At 51.6% G+C, this 20667-nt stretch overlaps 6 protein-coding genes across 6 annotated transcripts; 4 read left to right on the top strand and 2 right to left on the bottom strand.

Annotated features, from left to right (window-relative positions):
- Positions 1 to 1936: 1936 nt before the first annotated feature.
- On the top strand, positions 1937 to 9950 carry BCR38DRAFT_356967 (WD repeat and FYVE domain-containing protein; the record flags this gene model as incomplete). Its single annotated transcript, XM_040857067.1, has 4 exons — positions 1937 to 4535; positions 4598 to 5524; positions 5573 to 9864; positions 9918 to 9950. The coding sequence occupies 4 exons, from the start codon at positions 1937 to 1939 to the stop codon at positions 9948 to 9950; spliced, it is 7851 nt and encodes a 2616-aa protein (XP_040709571.1).
- Positions 9951 to 10219: 269 nt separating this feature from the next.
- On the bottom strand, positions 10220 to 10928 carry BCR38DRAFT_452692 (uncharacterized protein). The gene is made up of 3 exons (XM_040861542.1): positions 10809 to 10928; positions 10543 to 10737; positions 10220 to 10478 (listed from the first exon to the last, which is right to left on the bottom strand). The coding sequence occupies exons 2-3, from the start codon at positions 10730 to 10732 to the stop codon at positions 10435 to 10437; spliced, it is 234 nt and encodes a 77-aa protein (XP_040709570.1). The 5' UTR covers positions 10733 to 10737; positions 10809 to 10928; the 3' UTR covers positions 10220 to 10434.
- A 62-nt stretch (positions 10929 to 10990) lies between these two features.
- Positions 10991 to 12882, top strand: BCR38DRAFT_126610 (Dolichyl-diphosphooligosaccharide--protein glycosyltransferase subunit WBP1). The gene is made up of 4 exons (XM_040853517.1): positions 10991 to 11335; positions 11399 to 11509; positions 11566 to 12278; positions 12336 to 12882. Exons 1-4 carry the CDS (start codon positions 11194 to 11196, stop codon positions 12759 to 12761), a joined length of 1392 nt encoding a protein of 463 aa, XP_040709569.1. The 5' UTR covers positions 10991 to 11193; the 3' UTR covers positions 12762 to 12882.
- A 588-nt stretch (positions 12883 to 13470) lies between these two features.
- On the top strand, positions 13471 to 15288 carry BCR38DRAFT_452686 (uncharacterized protein). Its single transcript, XM_040861541.1, has 3 exons — positions 13471 to 13959; positions 14093 to 14172; positions 14311 to 15288. Exons 1-3 carry the CDS (start codon positions 13861 to 13863, stop codon positions 14855 to 14857), a joined length of 726 nt encoding a protein of 241 aa, XP_040709568.1. The 5' UTR covers positions 13471 to 13860; the 3' UTR covers positions 14858 to 15288.
- BCR38DRAFT_528961 (signal recognition particle, alpha subunit, N-terminal-domain-containing protein) lies at positions 15289 to 17584 on the bottom strand. Its single transcript, XM_040865439.1, has 3 exons — positions 17267 to 17584; positions 15698 to 17203; positions 15289 to 15626 (listed from the first exon to the last, which is right to left on the bottom strand). The coding sequence occupies exons 1-3, from the start codon at positions 17498 to 17500 to the stop codon at positions 15384 to 15386; spliced, it is 1983 nt and encodes a 660-aa protein (XP_040709567.1). The 5' UTR covers positions 17501 to 17584; the 3' UTR covers positions 15289 to 15383.
- A 440-nt stretch (positions 17585 to 18024) lies between these two features.
- BCR38DRAFT_357008 (YIF1-domain-containing protein) lies at positions 18025 to 19172 on the top strand (the record flags this gene model as incomplete). The annotated part of the gene is made up of 4 exons (XM_040857071.1): positions 18025 to 18312; positions 18377 to 18578; positions 18629 to 18954; positions 19011 to 19172. 4 exons carry the CDS (start codon positions 18025 to 18027, stop codon positions 19170 to 19172), a joined length of 978 nt encoding a protein of 325 aa, XP_040709566.1.
- Positions 19173 to 20667: the final 1495 nt, after the last annotated feature.

Genomic DNA, 20667 nt, shown 5'->3' with positions numbered 1-20667 from the left:
TGATGCAGTAACAGATATCATCCGACTTCAGGAGTCGACCTGGAGGACCTGTCTTGGCGCATATGCCCACTCATGCTACGCCTTGAGTTTCCGAGACAATGGGCGATAAGATAGGCAGTGGCTAGCAATGATACGGTTGAGCTGTTGCGACCACTTGAGCAAGCTCAAGCTCGAGTCGATCAATGATGCACTTTGCAGCTTCCCATTAGTTGTGAGTAACACGTATGTCGTTGGACCCTGAAACTTTTATTCTCGTGGTCAAGTCAGTCATCTATTATGGTTTAATCCAGTCGATTCTGGTACAGCTGCTCTTCGACAGCACGGGGCTTTGAAGGGAGCTCTTGCGACACTTCTGTGGAACGACACCGCTGCTGAGCTGCCTGCTCCCCGGACTTGGAAGCGATCTTCTGCACCCCGACGGCCACCAGACCGAGATCGGCCTAGCTGTTTCTTGAATCAGTCACTTGGTCCCTGGCACGTGCCCAGCTACCCTGCGCTTTAACGGTTGGGGTGCCAATGGTGCTTTTGCTAACCTGCCCTGTTTGTGACCGGATAGTTGAACTAGTCAACCGAGTAAACCTTGGGCCCTTTCGACATTGAGTCCAAGGGGAAGTGTCTGGAAGAGGCGGGACCAAAGGTGTAGTGGAATGATGACCCAAATCAAAAGCAAAAAAAAATGAGGAGAGCAATTTTATGTCTGTACCGTACTACAAAGTATCCATGATGCTTATGAATATCAGGCTATTCCAGGTGTCCAGTACTACTGCTCACATGCCATGGCCTCCACTTGATGAGTTGTTAGTCAAGAGTATTAATGGACACCATACACAAAAGTAGTATACCATTATGCACTTAAGCCTAGCCTTCTGTCTACATGGTGGCAAAGTTGGGTTGAACCCGCTAACCTTGCATAGTCCCTCGGGAGCTGCATCCGAACCGCTCGGGAGACTTCTGATTTGTAACAGAACCCCTTGCAGCCATGGACAGAGGTAGTATAGCGGTATGTGTGAAAGAAATGCGCTGTATAAATGATGCCCATTGTATAGTCCTGCATGAGACTTTGCATAACATTCATTGGATACCAGCCCTAGAATTGAAGTAGTTACGTCATGCGCTGGCTTCTTTCCATTGTATCATAACCGTTGTGCATGCTGTACTAGGTGGTATGCAATCACAACACTGTCGTATGCATCATATTACAGATAGTTGTGACATTACCAGCCGTAGGGTTGATTGGAATTCCCAGCATAGAAGTTGAGGGGGCTCCTCAAATGGAGATAACTTCTCGATAATTGTAGCTTTGGGCCGCTCCCGTTTCAATACAATTGTTGCGGGCCATACCTATACTATGGTGGATTTCCGCGGTAGCTCAATCCTAATTGTTGCCAAATTGCTATGTGAAGCCTTGCTAAGGAGGTCTTCCATAATGATGGATTTGTAAAATGGTAGATGGGTTTGAAGTTATTGGTGGTTCAGAGCTTGTATCCAAACGTCATCTTGCCATGTGCGTACAACATGAACGAAGTTTACTTATGTAGCATGCGGTGGCTCAGCCACACAACATTGACGCTCAAGGCTGACAACAAGCTTAAAGCTTCATAGGTTTCTCGGGACATTAAAACAGCCCATTCACAACGTCCGGAAAGCGTGGAGATATGTTTGTTTACTCTGAGTATACCTACGGTCAGTGTCATTCGTGTCCTTGAAGAGGGTCCAGTTTTCCGCCAAGTGGTACATGCGTTCTTCTGCTAAAGAACAAGCCAATGCTCGCTGGCCGTGATTCTCGATTCTACTCACCCCTCCAACAATTTTGCCGTATCCCATTGTGATCGTAACCTGGAAAAAGCAAGGCAATGAACAGACGAGATTTAACAAACCGACATGAAGGATAGCGGCGACTACCTGGACGCACAACGAGCAATCACAGCCTGACACCATGTCGTCCCGCCCGAGTCGATATCGATCATCAACCTCCGCGTCGACGCCCCTTGCGTCTTCCAAGGCGGTGGAAGTGCTTCAGAGGCTCCTTGATACTATATCTGCAATTGTTGCCCCCCACACGAGATACGAATACCCTGCCGTCGACGAGCTGCTTCCCCAGATCAGCCGGGTCCAGCAGCACCTGGCTGCGCCTGCACCACCGAGCTCCGTACAAGACGACTTCAGACATCTTCGAGGGTTCCAACGCATTTTTGACATTCTGAGGGCCTTTTCTGGCTTCTATAACCCGCCCAAACGGACAGAGCAAGAAAAGAAGGGCCTCTTCTGTCTCCTCGATGCAGTCCTCAGCCTTCTGTCTGCGGCGTTTGTCGCCCACCCCGGGAACAGGCGCTACTTTCGCACGAGGGTAGAGGGTGGTGGATGGGAGGCCTTGGAGCAGACAATAGCCAGCATTGGACTTGGTGGGAGCGAGTTGGACTTCTGGACCAGCGGCCAGCTGTTTGGCAAGCTCCTTTCCTTCTCGTTGAACGATCGCGCTCTTGACGATCTGTGCTGCGCCATGAGCTCCCGGGAGAATTTGCAACCGCAGAATGGCTCTGCCAATCCCACAACTGGCCAAGTTAGCACGACCAGTGAAGATGGTAAAGAAACAAAGGACATAACCATGCAGATCGACCAAGCTGTCAAGAAAGTGGTGGGGCCGAAGACAATTGTCCAGAGTCCGGAGGTCGTTCGTACCATTGTGGACTTCTGGACTTCTATGCCAAGGGACGGTCAACGGCCGGAGAACCCAGTGTCAATTCTAGTCCTCAAAGTAATCTCCTCCGTCATCGACACGTCGTACTTCAATCTCTGCCAGGTACACGATACGGGCATCCTTTCGCGTCTCCTCCAGCTGGCTTTCACTGACGATTCAGGCCTCAGCAAGACAGAGCATGAGGTTGTCCTGGACATCTGCAAGAGCTTGATGTCCCTCGGCTTCAACAAACTCATGGATGCCCAAAGCTTGCTGATCAATCCTTTACCGAGCTCAGCCGAGTTCTGCCTGGACATGGTTGAAAAACATCAGAGCCCCCCTTTTATCCAGTTTGATCTCTTCCTCCACGGGCACGCATCTATCGATCTTCCTAGCATTGGAAGATCGTTCCCACCGCAGTCAACTGGTGGGTACACCTTTACCACCTGGTTAAGGGTGGACCGGTTTGATCCAAAGTCTCACACAACCATTTTTGGGCTTTGCGATTCGACGCAGACTTGCTTTCTCCTTACATATCTCGAAAAGGATACACATAACTTCATTTTGCAAACTTCAGTGACTTCACAGCGCCCCAGCGTCAGGTTCAAATCCTATGCTTTCAAAGAGAACAAGTGGTATCACATTGCTCTCGTCCATCGTCGGCCAAAGACAATGACCGCCAGCAAAGCCTCACTGTATGTGAATGGGGAGTTTGTAGAGCAGATTCGAGCTTCATATCCGGTGTCGCCACCCCTTTCGAACGGCAGCACCGAGAGTTTCGCATCCTTTACTTCTAACAGTAACAAGACTGTTCCAGTACAGGCCTTCTTAGGAACCCCTAGGGAGCTCTCTATCAACATAGGCCCGGGTTTAATCTACTCCAAGATGTCGCTTGCCAGTGCTCATCTGTTTGAGGATGTCATCAACGATGATTTACTGGCCGTTCCCAGTCGACTTGGGCCCCGCTATCAGGGAAACTTTCAGGATTGCCTAGGGGGGTTCCAGACCTATGAGGCTTCTGCTGCTTTGGGACTGAGGAACGACGTGGTCGGCACTGGAAGGGATGGCTCCTCTGACATTATCAAAGTGATTCGAGACAAAGCTGCCCATCTCCTGCCGGAGCAACGGCTGATTCTCAGCTTTATGCCGTCATCTGTCTTTCGCGAGAAAGACCCTCTTGGAGACTCTCAGCTGTTCCGTGCTCTCTCCCGTGGCCCTGCAAATACCTTGGTGCAACTGACACTTAAAAATGGTACCGGTATTGCAATCAACACCGCACTGCCGTCAGTCAACGATGCCCTGCTCCGCTCTAGTGGCGTGGCCGTGATGAGTGGAGAGCCTATTCTCGCTGTACCTCAATATTTTGACGACGCGCTGTGGCGTCTTGCAGGTTTCACACCTCTGGCTTTGAAAATTATCGAACGTGCCTCAACACCTGAAGGCCTTTTGTGTGCCGTGCAGATGGTATTCCGATGCACCAACTCTAGCTGGAGAAATAGCGAGTCTATGGAAAGAGATGGCGGCTACGCAATACTAGGCATCTTGCTGAGAGCGAAGCTTGGGTTCAACATGCCCGGTGCTGAAGCCCTCACAGAACGACTAGTTCTTGAAAGCACGGAGAGGGAAAATTTAACATTTGAACTCCTCAGCCTTGTTCTGGAGTTTGTTGGCTACAAGCACCTGGATCCCATTGAGTCGGTCATTATCAACCCTCTCGCATATCGCATTCTGCTCATCGACTTTGACGCATGGCGAAAGTGCGGTCCAGTCATCCAAGAGCTTTACTACAAGCAATTTGTTACTTTTGCAGTCATGAGTAAATATCACCAATACAACAATCGCAGGCTGCTCAGGATGCGTAAGTATTGGACCACTCCCTCCCGGAACCCGAGACTTCAGCTAACCTGGTTCATACTGCAGGCATTGTTAAGAGGCTCCTCGACGCTCTGAAGGCAGAATCCTTACCCGAGAATGTACTTCGATTCTTCATAACTGCCTTGGAAACACTTGTTAAGTGTAGCTATAATACAGAAGTCCATCGCTCATTGGCTTTATTTATTACCTACGCCCTGCACGCCAACCCGAATTCACTTCCGAGGACGCCGAGACCAGCTTCAAGTCTTGGACGCAATCGGACGCTCTCCATTCCACGTAGGCCTGCGGTCGAGACGAATGTCGCCGGTCCGAAGGTGCCACAGATTTTGACGAAAAAGCAAGTGGGCACCAAGATCTTGGAGATGTACAGCCAGCTACTGTGCGAAAAGGGGAACCTGACAATCATAAGAAAGTTCGCCAGAACTGTAACAAACAAGGTACTTGACGCACAGCTGCCAGCTCACAACTCCAAACTGACAATGGCCCAGTGGTTGCTGCATCTGCTCACAGAAGACGACCCGGAGATTGTCATATATGGCTGCAAGATCCTTGCACGGCTTTTAGTGGCACATGGGTCAAGCTACACGGGCAAGTTTGCGGGCAAGACGGGTGGATTTAGCATCATGGCACACCGGCTCAAGCGATGGTGGGACATCCCAACAATTTGGCCGCTGTGTTTCAGCATACTGTTTGGTTATGACATTGCCGAAATCGACTTTGAAAAATCCTTCGACTTCTTCAGCCTGATAGAGACGTTCGGGAAGTCTAAAATTACGCACCCAGACGCCTTACTCATCATTACTTCGATGTTACAGCATGGTCTCAAAGATGTCCTGAAAAACGCAGAAGATCCTAATTCTCCGTCTGGTGATCGCGATTTTTCAAGGAGCATAGACGAAAGGCTACAATCATCGATGCCACCAAGGTCACGGCAAAGGTCCATGTCACTTATGAAGGAGCTGGAAAGTCGGCGTAAGTCGTATTGCTCTAATCAAAGGATTGAACTAATAGGCGATGAAGAAGCAAACCAGTCAGGCCAAGAAAAAGTGGCTGGCAACGCTGCGATACTGCAGACGGTGGTTCGTTTTCTCTCTGATCTCCACTGCAGGTCCGCCGACTTCAGGGACTTCACGTTATCGTCAGAGTACGTGCGGTTACTCTTGTCAGGGCTATACCCGGTCCTCGTCAGCACCGCTGCGGTTAGCCCCGAAACAGAGCTCAATTCTCGTGACTCTGCCCTCACGTTTGAAGGGGGCGATGTGATAATCCGACCAATTGCTGGGACCTCAACCCCTGCCCCTGTTATCAGGACATCTGGTGCCACTGACACAACGCTACCGAACCCAATGAAAACCTCTCGCGGAACGCCGCTACGAAAAGCGTCGTCGTTCCAATTATTGACCTCTCAAAACTCACCACAGCCGAGTGTAGAGCGGCTGGGTCATGTGATGAACCCGAAGAAAAGCGTTGCCTCCCAGAGCATCGGCAACACGGCATTGGAAGGTATTTTGGAGCTTGTCATTAATGTTTTCATGGACCAAATTCTTCATCGAAAGGAGTTTCCAGGATTTGGGCTCTTTCTCAAAGTACCCCCTGGATTTCAGGAACACCAAGCCTACTTCGAGTCATATGTGCTGCAAAGGACTATCAACCACCTTTCCACAACCATCAAGTTGGACTGGAAGTTGTTGAGTGAGCCAAGGGTTCTGACGAACATGGCTCGCTTTAGTCTCCATATTGTGGAAGCTATTTTTGAGGGCTGGTTTATGAACGGCACAGAGTCCATGCTCGATTTTGCAGGGCTCCTCCTGGAGTATCTCAACAAGCCCGAGGTTTCTAAGCTCAAGAGTGTCAGGCTCTGCAGCCAGGCCATTTCAACGATAAGAAATTCATTCCTCAAGCTCGTCATGCTTAGACTGTCAGAGATGGACGATCCAAAGACAACAGAACTCGAGGCGAATTTCTCTATGGAGAAGATTCTGTATTGGCAGATGGTGGTCCTTGACTCTTTATCGCTTGAGGATGATTATATGAAGCTGCTCTGCTATCAGCTGTACCTGAAGCTGGTGGACTATCGAGCGAATGTACGTCTAGCTGCTGTCAATATTTGGCGAATCATGCTCGTCCAGAAACCCGAGGAGTGCTCGACCTTATTCCGTCAATTCGTGACGCCGGATCAATCTCAGTTGATCCAAGGCTTCAAGAAGGTCACTGAAATCGACACGGACACCTTCATAGACTGGGTCGATGAGCACCAATCATCTCTTGATGGCATGTTCTTCGGAGGTATTTCCCGGACATGGGAAGAATTTGCCGTACTGGAGAACCACAAGACGACAGAAACAGCCAAGTCGCGCCTGGCTAAACGAAGAGAAACCCTGAAACGATGGCAATCGGAGATTATCGAGCGCGAAACCGTGATCCTCCGTCATGACATGGCAAATTATGCCTGGATGAAGTCGATTTACGGCTCAGAGCATTTCAAGCACCAAAGGCTTATGCAAGACCAGCAAGACGATGTAATATATTTCACTTCGCGGCTCTCCAGTATGGAGCGAGATTTGACGCGACCAGGTGCTGTGTTCTACAAGCCTGGCCCCATGAAATGGAAACTGGACAGAACGGAAGGTCGCAATCGCATGAGGCTTCGACTACTACCAGATTTTGCGAGGCAAAATGAAGAGTTCCAACCAAAGCGAAAAGCTAACGACACGCAATCGGCCTCAAGCCTAAGGTTGAATACCACCGCTACACCGCAGTCTAGTGTTCCGTCAATTGGCACGACACCTTCTTCTGCGCTTGCTGACAGTCAATCCGGGACCGATGTCTCGAAGGACACCGGAGGCGCATTGGCAGACTCACAGTCGGGAAATGACGCTTCAGATCAGTCTGTCGTACCCGATGATGATTTTGAGATGGTTGATGACCCGAACGACCCGGTTGAGGGTGAAGACGGGTTCGAAGATAAGAACAGAAGGGTTATGCGACGGCTGGAACAAGGAGACGCCGTGCAGCAGGTATACAACATCTCGCGAATCGTGGGACTGGAGGCATGCGAAGGCATTTTGCTTGTTGGCAAGGATGCACTCTACATAATGGACAATTTCTTTCAGTGTGCCGATGGGGAGATCGTCAATGTCTGGGAGGCACCGGCAGAAGATCGCGATCCTTTCTCGCAGATCATCACAGGTCAAAAAGCAGCCGAAAAGCGTCAAAACTCGAATCGCAGCGCACAAGAATCTCGCAGCTGGCGATGGCACGATGTCATCAGCATATCAAAGCGCCGCTTCTTGTTCCGCGATGTTGCCATCGAGATATTCTTCACTGACGGGCGGAGTTACCTACTTACAGCCATCAATGTGGCCACCAGAGATGAGGTCTATACCAGGCTCATGGGCAAGACACCCCATACAGCCGGTGCCAACTCGTTGCCCAACCCAGAAGATGCATGGCGTCTCGAGTCATTGAAGGTCTTCGAAGAATCCTCGCAGGGCTTGGGAGCCAAGTTTGGCAGCATCTTCAACTCAACCCAATGGAATCCCGCCATGCGCAGGTGGCAAAAAGGAGAGATATCCAACTTTCATTACCTTATGCTGGTCAATACTATGGCTGGCAGAACCTTCAATGACCTGACACAATACCCTGTGTTCCCCTGGATTCTGGCAGACTACACCAGCGAGGAGCTGAACCTGGATGATCCCGCCACGTTCCGAGACCTCTCCAAGCCCATGGGAGCCCAAACGCCTAGCCGACAGGCGGACTACATGGCTCGATACAACAGCCTGGCAGAAATTGGCGAGCAGCCTTTTCATTATGGAACCCACTACTCATCGGCTATGCAGGTCGCTTCGTATCTTATTCGTTTACCCCCGTTTGTCCAGTCATACATACTTTTGCAAGGTGGGACATTTGATCATGCCGACAGGCTGTTCTTCTCCATCGCAGGCTCTTGGAACTCGGCGTCAAAAGACAACGGATCGGATGTGCGAGAACTGATCCCCGAGTTCTTCTATCTCCCTGACTTCTTAACCAACATTAATGGTTACGACTTTGGAGATCGGCAGGGCTCTGGCGGTAAGGTCAATAATGTTGAACTGCCGCCTTGGGCCAAAGGTGACCCCCGAATATTCATTGCCAAGCATCGAGAGGCATTGGAAAGCCCGTACGTCAGCCAGCACCTCCATTTGTGGATCGACCTCGTGTTCGGCCATAAGCAGCGCGGAGAAGCGGCAGTTGAAAACTTGAATGTGTTCCATTACCTTTCATACCATGGCGCCAAAGACCTCGACAATATCACGGACGCTCACGAGAGAAGTGCGACGACTAGCATCATTCACAACTTCGGTCAGACTCCCCATCAAGTATTCGCGCGACCTCATCCTCCACGAGAGAATGTAAGGTTCCCAGCAAAGAGGCTGGACACATCAAGTCACGCTCTGGCACGGATACCCCACCCTCTCTTGGACAGTCATGAGCGTGTGTCATCGCTGATCTACTCGCCGAAGCTTGACCGTCTGCTTTGCTCTTCCCCATTCCGGCTCAATCTGCCTCCTTTCTTCGACAAGTATCTGGAATGGGGTTTCGCCGACAACAGTATCCGGTTCTTCTTCACCGAGAACAGGAAAACGGCTGGTGTCAGCGAGAATCTTCACTTTGGCCAGATCTCGTGCATCGTAGTGGCAGATTCAAAGACTCTTATCACGGCTGGAGAGGACTGTGTTGTCTCTGTTCACGGGATCCAGAGCTCGTCAGGTAAGCCGGTCGAGCTCTTGCAGCGATCATCGCTCTTTGCCCACAAAACACCTGTAACCACTATCGCTGTGTCCAAGGCATTCAGCACCTTCGTCACAGTATCAGCCGATGGACACGCCTTCCTCTGGGACCTAAACCGTCTCGAGTTCGTGCGGAAGCTCCCCAGCACCCGTTCCGTGGAGTGTGCTCGCATCAACGATGTTTCTGGGGAGATCATGCTTTGCTCTGGTCCAAATGTGATGCTGTACTCACTGAACGGCGATCTGCTCGTGGATCAGAACGTATGCGGTGAGCACGACGACTTTGTTCATGCATGCGCCTTCTACGAGGGCTCGGGTAATGAATGGCTGGAGAACTACCTCGTCTTCACAGGCCACAAGCGTGGGCGAGTCAATATCTGGAAGAGGGTAGTCAAGAACGGCAAATGGGCCCTCGAGTTTCTGCGACGGCTCGACCATATCGACTCGAGAAGCGAGACGGGTGCCAACACAGAGGCCGCTATCACTTGTATCACGCCGATGCCGCAGCTGGTGTATACAGGTGATGACGATGGCAGGGTGGTGAGTAGATTTGTTCCGTCAGGCTTTCGGACTTCATGCTAACGAGATGATAGTACGAGTGGAGTTTGATCCAGAGGGAGAGGTAGAACCTGCTCAAGGGCTGCTAATTGACTACACCTTGTGTGAGATGGGCTGTTACGGAGGTGCTATGCATAGGGCAACGGTGTTGGGAGGTTGATGGCATTGACAAAGAGAGCCTTTGAGTGAATGAATCATTAGATGCGTGTGACGGATACCGAGCGATGTAGCACTCCTGGATTTATATATGCCTACCGGATAGATGGACGACCAACGTGACGCGACGTACATGAGAGCAGGCGCTCGTCCAGGGTAGAGCTACATTGAAACTTTTTGATGATGAATTTACTGTGATTTTGGTGATACAAGTAGCCTCGCTATTCCGGTATTGCCGGTATTGATCGGTCTATGTCATCGACCATGTCGGTGTGGGGGTAGGGGGGCCTTCTTGATATATACATTTGCGTACCCTCCATGTTCATGTTTTTCGAGGCCATGACCATATCCACCACTCCAATACTGATTCAGGTTCTGTCCACCGGCCCTTGTTCCTCAATCGTCATACCCGCTCAACGTCTTTCTCGGGCCTGGCGGAACTGTTTGTTGTTAACCTTCCCGACTTCGAACAGCTCCCAAGGGACGGGGACCAATGCCACATACTTGGATACGTCAAGGGAATAGGTGGCGCTCGCTTGTAGCCCAATCTCTCATTGATGGGCGGCACGGTGACGAGCATGGCAGGACCAGCGCCGCCGACGATGATGGACCAGAAGTAGGCGGGTCGCTCTCGGGCTGCCCATCGGCAGTATCGCAAGGGGCCGGCCCAGAAGTGAGGGGTTGGGTTCGACATGACAGCTGAATCAATTGCATATTTTTAGCTTACTGTGCAAGTTCCAGAGTTTGGTTTGGAAGGTAATGATACTTACTCAATTGGCTTTGTTGCGAGCTCAACGACGCAAGTTGCAAAACCTCCTGAGCTGGCAACAGCAAGCCGTGAAGTTGAAGCTCGCGCCGGCAAATATTCGGTGGATCGGCGGGGAGCGGACGGGCCGCCTTGGCGTTTATGGGTTACGTATCCCAAGAAGCTCGGGGTCTAGCAAGAACACCTTGCAGCTTAAGCTGGGTGTCTCCAATTGGACTTGGGATCATTTTGAGACAGCTCGCCTCGCCAAGTTCGTACCCATTTTCCACTGAACGGCGCACTCTTTTCACCCACATGAGCGGCAAGCACGAGCTGCTGTCTTGATTTTCTCTCCTTCTTTCGCACTGGGCCCTTCATCCAATTGACTTCCGCACATCACAGAGTGAAAGATGAAGGCCGTTCTCTCCCTGCTGGCCCTGTTGTTAGCGGCCGTTGCGCAGGCTATTAGCACCAGCGGCGAGAGGTTGCTTGTAGTTCTTGAGGACGTCGCTGAGAAGGCTGGATACTCCAAGTTCCTCGGTGACCTGGAAGGTGCGTAAAGCTTCACGAGTACCAGGTGGGCCGCGGCGCATACTGACCGTCTCTTAACCACAGGCCGAGGGTTCAAGATCAACTACGAAACTCCCAAGAGCGAGACCCTGAACTTGTTCAACCTGGGCGAGCGAGCTTACGATCATGTCCTCTTCCTCCCTACAAAGGCTAAGGGTATGTTCGTGTTGCATGTCTACCCAGAAACACTGCTGATTGGGCTGGTTTGCTAGGTCTCGGTCCCAACTTGACACCCAACCTGCTCCTCCAGTTCATCAATGCCAACGGCAACATCCTCCTGGGCCTGTCAGCCACCCAGCCGGCACCCACCTCCCTCGTATCGCTCCTTCTCGAGCTCGACATCCACCTACCTCCGGACCGTAACGGCCTGGTTGTTGACCACTTCAACTACGATGTCTCATCCTCGCCCGAAAAGCATGACGTGCTCCTGCTGCCCGCTCCAGGTGCCCTCCGTCCTGACGTCAGGAACTTGTTCTCCCCCGAGTCCCCCAACGGCGAAGTCCTCGCTTTTCCTTCGGGCACGGGTCAGACCCTCGGAAACGGCGCTCTGCTAACTCCGATCCTGCGAGCCCCGACTACTGCATACAGCTACAACCCCAAGGAGCAGGCTGACAGCATCGATGACTTATTTGCTAGTGGCAAACAACTCTCCCTCGTAACTACGATGCAGGCTCGCAACTCGGCTCGTTTCACTGTTATTGGAAGTGCTGAGATGCTCAGTGACAAGTGGTTCGATGCCAAGGTCCAGAAGGTGGACGAGAAGTCGTCCGTGGCCACGCTTAATCGTGAGTTCGCCAAGCGCGTCTCCGGCTGGACGTTCAATGAGATCGGTGTCATCAAGACCAACTGGATCGAGCACCACTTGAACGAGGAGAGTCAGAACAACCAAAGCAACCCTAAGATCTACCGAATTAAGAACGATGTGGTATGTTCATCTTGACTCCTTTCCAACCTGCAGGTTGGCTGACGTGATTCGCTTAAGACCTACTCCATCTCCCTCTCCGAGTACGACTGGGACCACTGGACGGCTTTCACCGTGCCCTCGGGCGATGAATTGCAGCTTGAATTCAGCATGCTCTCGCCCTTCCACCGTCTGCCTTTGAAGGCTACTCAGAGTTTGACCGACAGCACCACATTCTCGACGAGTTTCAAGCTGCCAGACCAGCACGGCATCTTCAACTTCAAGATCAATCACAAGCGAACCTTCTACAACAATGTCGAGGAGAAGAACACAGTCACTGTGCGCCACTTCGCCCACGATGAATGGCCGCGCAGTTATGTCATTAGCGGCGCGTGGCCATGGCTCGCGGGCATTGGGGCTACCGTGACTGGTTGGTTGGGTTTCGTGGCTATCTGGCTGTATAGTAAGCCGGAGGAGAAGAAAAAGTCCAAGTCGAAGCGCTCCTAGTGGGCAGCTCGGCTGATGGGTTGTAAGTTGGCGCAAATAGTAAGCAGAACCTGGGCATGTTGGCTATGCGTATGCAAACGCCTGCGAATTTCTACTGGTTCAACGGGGAGGACTACAGTGTTACGTGGACCTCCTTTTTGCTCGCTGGCATTGACTTGTGGGTGTAGAAGCACCTCGTCATAGGGCTCGAGCCCAAGTGCGTTCTGTGTTGCCTCAAGTACCATAGATCTCTAGGAGGGCCCCTATTCCCACCAGGCAGCCAGTGCTAGTTCGCACCACACCTGCACAGAAAGAGAAAGGAATGTCTTGCCATCGTGGCGTTTATATGGCGTTATAGCTTCGGCGAAAAGAGCATGTGGGTACACAGTAGGGAACGACAGATCGTTGCTCCGTTGTGCTACGCGTTCCATGAGATACTGAATCAAAGAATCTAAATCTTGGAATAATGCTTGCGTGTATCTCTGTGCTCTAGTTCCTTGTTGCGAAGGCCCCTTGGCATTTTCAACTTTGAAACAAGCTTGCCAAACGACGGGATTACAGTTCCATGGGGGCATATCCAGGCCGTAAATGGATAACTCTGACTGGTGGCGGACTGTATTACTTGCTATGAAGTCTATATTGACATCCAGATATATGGTGATTGGCCAACACTGCAGACCTTAGATCTCGAGGGCGGCACCCCACTTTACTTCAACCGGGGGAAATAGTCACGAAAGCTCAACTCAACAATCTTTTCAAATGGTATCGTATGAGAGTGAATGTACGGCATCTCCAAAAGTTGACCCCCTCTTGAATATTTGGATTTGGACATTCCTGGCGGGCAGCTCTTCATTCTTTGTCCTGCGACTTTGCTCCCGCTTCGCTCAATCACCTACACTACGTCATTTCGCGCCCTCAAATTACCTACTTCAACCCTACCTCGAATCTTTTAACGAGTATTTCACGCGAACCAACAGTTTCTCGAACTCTCACATCGCTCTTCTTACTAGACTTATTTTTTTATTGAACTTGCACCAACAAACCTTGATATCACAACCCAAATTAGATAGATACAAAGGCTACCGAGCTGCTTTACAGAAGAAACGCTTGCAAGACAGCTATGGCGCTCCCTCCCATCGCCAAGGCCACAATTCAGTCGGCCGTCCTGGCGGCTACTTCGAATCTGTTGGCGCAGACGCTGACGTCTTATCGGCATGAGGTAGGTGTTTGACGACGAGAAGGATTAGCTCCATGGGAATTCTTCTTTGACTCTTTCCTTGTTTGCTTTCTGCATTTCTCACGCTGGGAGCTCGGATACTAGAAAAAAGAGTGGTGCTGACAGACTCCAGCAGACACCGCTCATCGTCGACTGGGTGCCCGTCTTCCAGTTTGTGATGTACGCCGTGGTCAACACACCACCAAACTTCCTATGGTAAGTTCTTCAAGTCCCCAAATAAGAACGAATGGAGCACGCATGTGAATGGGACGTTCTACCTACCACAACGCATGGGCAAACCCGACCATCTCTCGTAAACCCACCCGGCCCGTCTGACCCCCCCCCCCCCCTCAGGCAAGAATTCCTCGAATCCTCCTTCCCCGCCTACCACATCTCGCCCACCCCAACTGCCATCGCCTCGGCCTCCTCCAACGACGACAAAGCCCTTGAAAAGCAAGCCGCCGAAGGGAAACTCGTCGAAGTCAAGCTCAACCTGACCAACACCTTCATCAAGACCATACTGGACCAGACCGTCGGCGCTGCCGTCAACACGTTCCTCTTCAGCTTGTTCATCCACTTTATTCAGTCGGCTATGGATCGTCCTCTGGGCACGCCGCTTAGCACGCCGGATCGGTCGGTGGCGTATTTGCTGAGCTTATTTTTCGGGAGCCTGGTGGGGGCTAAGGGTAAGGAGGTCGGGTATGGACAGGTTGATTGGAGTGCCGTGGTGCAGAGTAGCAAGGGGGAGTTCTGGCCGTTGATGACGGCTGGGTGGCGGTTGTGGCCCTTCGTAAGTGTGGTGAATTTTGCGTTTATCAAGAGTGTGGAGGGAAGGACTTTAGTCGGGAGTTTGGCTGGCGTCGCGTGGGGAATCTACGTCAGTTTATTTGCTGCGAGATAGAGATGTATCTTGGAGATCCAGGTGGGAAGAGTAGGGGTTGGTTAGATGACGCTGGATAACGGACCTGGGCTTCAGTAGATTGAGGCGCAAGGCTAGTGAATCATCAGGCAATCCTCCAAGCAGTATTTATATCTCGGATTGGCAGTCAGTACTTCACACAGTCGTTGGGACCGCGAGACTGGCCCATCTAGATGTTCCAGCATACTCAAGTCTCCATCGGCCCGATCATTATTGTCGGTCTCGTACTTTGCAGTCCCAGGCCACAGAGGCAATCGCAGGAGACATATTGCAAAAAGCCACTCGGAAAAGGCGGGATTATCCTAGACCCAAACCATGCGTTGTAACTCCCAAGTTAGGGTATGAGACACAATGCCACTGCCACGACACAACCATAGCCAATGCTGAAGGCAAGATAGCACGCCAGTATCTGAAGACAAGCTAGAGTGGAAAATGGATTCATATATTGGTATCATACCGTACTATTAAAGATTACGTGTGTGAATCATGCATGAACTTCCCACCTGCTCTAAGTACTCAACAACTTCTCCACCGCCCACCGGACCGAGAAGTTCCTGATATCAGAGTAATGCTGCCCCACGCCCACAAACAAAACGGGCACATTGGTCGCATGCACAATGCTGACCAACGTTCCTACCATGTCGCCCACCGTGTCGCACTTGGAAATAATGAACCCATCTAGATTCCGCCCGGGACCGAACGACGAGTTGAAATTCCGTGCCTGGGCGACCGAGTCGCTGCCCACCAGGGCCTGTTCATCACGTCAGTACCGGTTGTGTATGTATGCGGTGGGGCTGTAAAATAGGGCATATCGCAATTTACCTCACCAACCATCAAAATCTTATCTGGCTGTGCAAACTTAGCAAACTTCTCTAGACTCGACATGAGTCTTTGGTCGTTATGGCGGCGTCCGGCCGTGTCGATCAGCACCACGTCGTAACCCTCGTTGGCAGCCTCTTTGACGGCGTCCTTGGCCACGCTCGCAGCGTCACCTCCATACCCCTTTTCGAAGATGTCGACCTGGCCGCCCTCGCGCTCGGTCAACTCCTTGAGGTTGCGCACGTGGACCTTGAGCTGTTCGACGGCGCCAGAACGAAACGTGTCGCCAGCTGCGATCAGCACTTTGTATTTATTTTGTAGCAGGAAGAAGCAGATTTTGGACAGGTTGGTCGACTTGCCCACGCCGTTCACGCCCACGATGGACATGACGAATGGGCGTGGCTTGCGACCCGACAGGGTTGACGGTCGCGTCACTGCGTCAATTTCCCGAAGAAGATCGAGAGACGAAGTCGGAGTGAGCATCTTGGTGAGAGACGCCTCCATCGCTTTCTTGATGCGGGTGTCGATCGACTCGAAGCTCCCAGTCTTGACACCCAGAAGTTCCTTTTCCACACCCTCACGGAGACGCACCGCGGCTTCGCGCGCCACGTTCTTTTCAATGAGGTGCTTCTCCATGCCGTCCATCGGCTTGGCCAGGTCTTCCTTGGTCAGGGTCTTGCCGCCCACTATATTGCGGAAGAGGCTGTTGATGGAGCTCAGGCCGGTGTTGACGATGCCAGTCGGGGCGTTATCAGAATTCTTGGACTGTGCCGAGGACAGGATGCCGTGTACTTCGTCGTCCAGGTCCCTCAGCACGAACTGCCCCTTAGACGTCTTGCTGCCCCACGTGGCCGAGTCGATCTCTTCGACCACAGTCGAGCGCCCAGTTGCTTCCGCCTCGCTATCGCTGGTGGCGGACTTCCCTGTGACAGAGTAATCGAGTTGAACACCGTCATCCTCGTCTGCGAACCCATCGGCGTCCCATTTCCTGCCCTTCTTGGGCGCTTTCTTTCCTTTCCTTCCGGGCCCCTCGTCACCGGACGAGGCAGTTGCCGAGCTGTTGATCTGCATTTTTCGTGCTCTTCGCGAGACTTTGCCCATAGGCCCGGTCTTGCCAACCACCAAGTGATTCCCTCCGGGGGTCGACGGTCGTGATTGATTCGGCGTCGCCACCGGGGTGGATTCGGCCGTGGATGGGCGGTCTTGCGCGCCATCGTGGACTTTGTTTCGGTGTTTCAAGCCTGGCGGGAGTGGCGGTTCGTCTCCTAGATTCCCCGATATGCTTTCTTCATCGATGAATGCGGTGCCACCTGGTTGGGCAGCCTTGGTTGTGGCCTTCGATTCCAACTCTCTCAGCTGCTGGTCGAAATAATCATCGAATTTCTCGCAACGGACCACGGTAGTGTTGGGCTTCTGTAGCTGTTCTCCGTACAAATCGACGAATATGGTCTTCAGATTATCAACGAGCTTGTCAACCCATGACAGGTGCAAGAGGGACCGGTATACTGCCTACGTGGTCTCGTTAGATAAATAATGCACTTCTAGAAAAAGGGGATGATCATGAGCACATACAACAAAGATGACGCCAAGTTCCTTGGAAAAGGACCATCTCAAAGTGTGTTGGTCTGCTTTATACGCTGGGTTGTTGGCGGCAGACTTGGTGTCCTTAACACCAGCGGCTGCGGCCTTCTCCTCGATAAAGACATCGGCAATGAAATTGTTGATTATGGCAGGGTTCACATGCGAAAATGAGCGCGACCAGAGCACCACACCGGACGTGGTGAGGATCTCGAATGTATCCAACATAGTGGCTGGGAGTTGAAGTCAGTAGGCTTCTGCAGGTTGCTTTGAGTTCCCCAAGAATGCAAGCAACAGGCGCCTCCCGGCGACAAAAGGACGCAGTTAATTAAGGTTGCGATCTAGAGATCGATACGTACCGATAAGCTTCTTATCGTCCCCCGGGCCTTGGTTGAGCCACAATGAGAGGTTGGCTTCCAGCACATAAAGGTGGAGCATTCAGTTTGAATCAGGCGACGCCTTGGCCGATAGGAGGCAGGTGAAAGTGCAAGCCACAGTTAGGCCATTGTTGCAACTGTTGGCGCATTGCTGCGGCAATCTGACAGGGGCCAGCTCATCAGCTGAAAACACATTTCCAGAGCCCTGATATATCCAACTCAGCTGGTCTGCCTGGAGCTTGCAGGAAACTGTCCAACACGCCAACTCGCGTCAACATAACTTCCCACACTAGTAGAACCTCTCTGCTCTCCCAAACCTGCCGCTTGGCCTTCGCGTGTTCCAAATTCTACGTGGCCGAGGCAAACACGCTCAAGATGCAGCGCCAAAACTATGGGCACTCGCCGCCCCTTCACCACCCGGTGCCGCAACACGTCTCGACAGTCCCCCAGCTGAGATCGCCGCCGCCGCCGATATCGTCGCAACCGCAGACCCAAGGCGCATACGGCAATCCGTACCAGCAGGGACAGCCGGGGCAACCGGGGGCTGCAGGAGGCAACATGTTTGGCCAGTACGGGAACTTCATGAACGACCCGACGACGCAGTTCGCAGCGACCATGGGGCAGAATGCGTTCAAGCATGGCCAGGAATACTTTGAGCAGAATGTGGGTTCTTGTGGTGATAGCTGTTGCAGTGGTTCAGGAAGCATGCGCTGACAAAGGAATCCAGGCCAAGCGATGGATCAACATGCCTGCCCTCAAGCATTACTTCAACGTCAGCAACTCGTATGTCGTCAATAAGCTATACCTCGTCTTGTTCCCCTGGTTACACAAGCCGTGGTCGCGGAAGCAGACCGTGGGTCCAAATGGGCAGGAGGGGTGGTTCTTGCCGCCGAGGGACGACATCAATAGTCCCGACATGTACATTCCACGTACGTTCCCCCATACCCCCTATTCGAGGCACCTTCTAACTTTACTATAGTCATGGCTCTGGTCACATATGTGCTCCTGTCTTCTTTCCTGGCAGGTATCCGTGGCCAATTCGACCCCCAGCTGCTTGGCGGCACCGCGGTAACAGCCGCTGTCATAGTTGGCGTAGAAATCGCCTTGCTGAAGCTTGGATGCTATTTTCTCGGCATAAACAACGAGTCCCAGCTTCTTGATCTGGTGGCGTACTCGGGATACAAGTTCGTCGGTGTCATCGTGACGGTGGCTATCGCTGAGCTCTTTACCGGGGGCAAAGGCGCCGGTGGCTGGGTGGGATGGATGTTGTTCATGTACACCTTCTCCGCCAACGCCTACTTTCTGGTAAGTCTCATTGGTGTTTTATCTTTAGGGAGCCCGAAACTCACCGATCAACGTAGTTACGCTCCCTGCGATATGTCCTGCTTGCGGAAAGTACTGGAGATGTTCGCGGATCTATGCAGACCAACACACGATCCCAACGGACCCAAAGAACAACCTTCCTCTTTGGCTACGCGTACCCCGTGCAGTTGGTTTTCATGTGGATCTTGAGTCGGCTGTGAGGACTTGGGCCTTATATTGGAGTTGGAAGCGGATGGTTGCATTTAAGAAGCGTAGGCACATTAGACTCCCATAAACGGGTAAGTAGGTGGCTGGAAAATGGCATTATCCATTGTATTAAATACGTTATTGAACACTACGGGGAGCTTGATTGTCAAGTGGTCGGTGATATCTATCATGCTCTCTACCCATTTCGAGCTTCGGCTAGACTAGATGCAAAACACAACACCTTGTTCACCCGGCATCGAAATCTACAATAGGATATTGCGCTGGGCAGTGTTAAAATCGTGGAGCCACCCATCCTGATCAGTCGTTCATGCTCATCGCTTGCATACATCATTCCGAATAACCATCTTGTAAAGACTTCGCGTATAGGTGACAGGCTTCATTGAGAAAAAGAATATCATCTATATACGTACAGCCCTATGTCAAACTCTTGACTTCATACAAGGCCCTCAAATTTATGAACAACAGGTTGTATACCATTGTTCTAGCTGTATATCCTTCCCCAAACAGAGTGCAAGTTGTGTATATATCAGTCGTCGGGGGGAGAGGTGGACAGAAGCTTTTCAGAAATCCTTTGCTGTGTGAACTTGTGACCTTGTAAATTGTCCAATATGAGCTTTTTTGTGTGAGAATTTCTTCTGAATAGAATGTTGAAACGAATGAATTTGCAGACTCTAGCCTTTGAATTGGTGCCAAGAGGTGGTGTTAGGAAGACGAAAGGAGTTGCCAATTGTCAGAGCGGGTGGTGCATGGCACTGGTGGGGAAGCGGTGCGAGGCCTGTGGGCCATACAACATTGTGAGAGGCCGTGAAATATCGTGGAACCCCAGGAATTGGGGAATTATAGTTCCGAATAGGGGTTTTGTCATATAAGGGAGGTGTTGGGCCTTCAAGGCTACTACATCAAGACTGCGCGTTATCGAAGGACATATGACCACAAACCGTACGTTATAAGCTAATATGACCACCACCCATCGAACCACACAAGTACTTCCTGTGGGACAGGCATCAGTCATTCCTGTCTATTATAAGGCCCTTATGGCCGCCGTTCACTTCTTTCAGGACTCTCCAGAGATCATGACACTTTCAATACAAGACCATTTGCCCACAATCCGACAGGAGGTGTCTCAGAGGAGGAAGAAGGGGAGGTTAGGTTGATAAAATATTCCAGCTATACCTACCTGAGACTACCAGTAACTAGATTCTACTCTATTCGTAATGATTGTATAGATCTTAGAGACCTAGAAGAGTATATATATATTAATGTCCCTAGGGAGGTGACCACAATGGATATCGAGTCTTATCATCAAAGGAACGTCTGCTTGGAAGGCTCCCGGCGACGACCTGATCCCCACTGGCCTGCTAAAGGCCTGCGGTGAACCCCTATGGGAGATCCTAGCGGATCTGGCAACAGCTAGCTTTAGGCTGGGTACTACCCGGAGCGCTTCCGCTCAGCGAGGGTGGTTGTTATCCCTAAGCCTAATAAAACGAC

This window comes from Pseudomassariella vexata (assembly GCF_002105095.1).
Source record: "Pseudomassariella vexata strain CBS 129021 chromosome Unknown BCR38scaffold_28, whole genome shotgun sequence".
Taxonomy (NCBI): Eukaryota; Fungi; Ascomycota; class Sordariomycetes; order Amphisphaeriales; family Pseudomassariaceae; genus Pseudomassariella; species Pseudomassariella vexata.
This window is presented reverse-complemented; position numbering and strand designations above follow the sequence as displayed.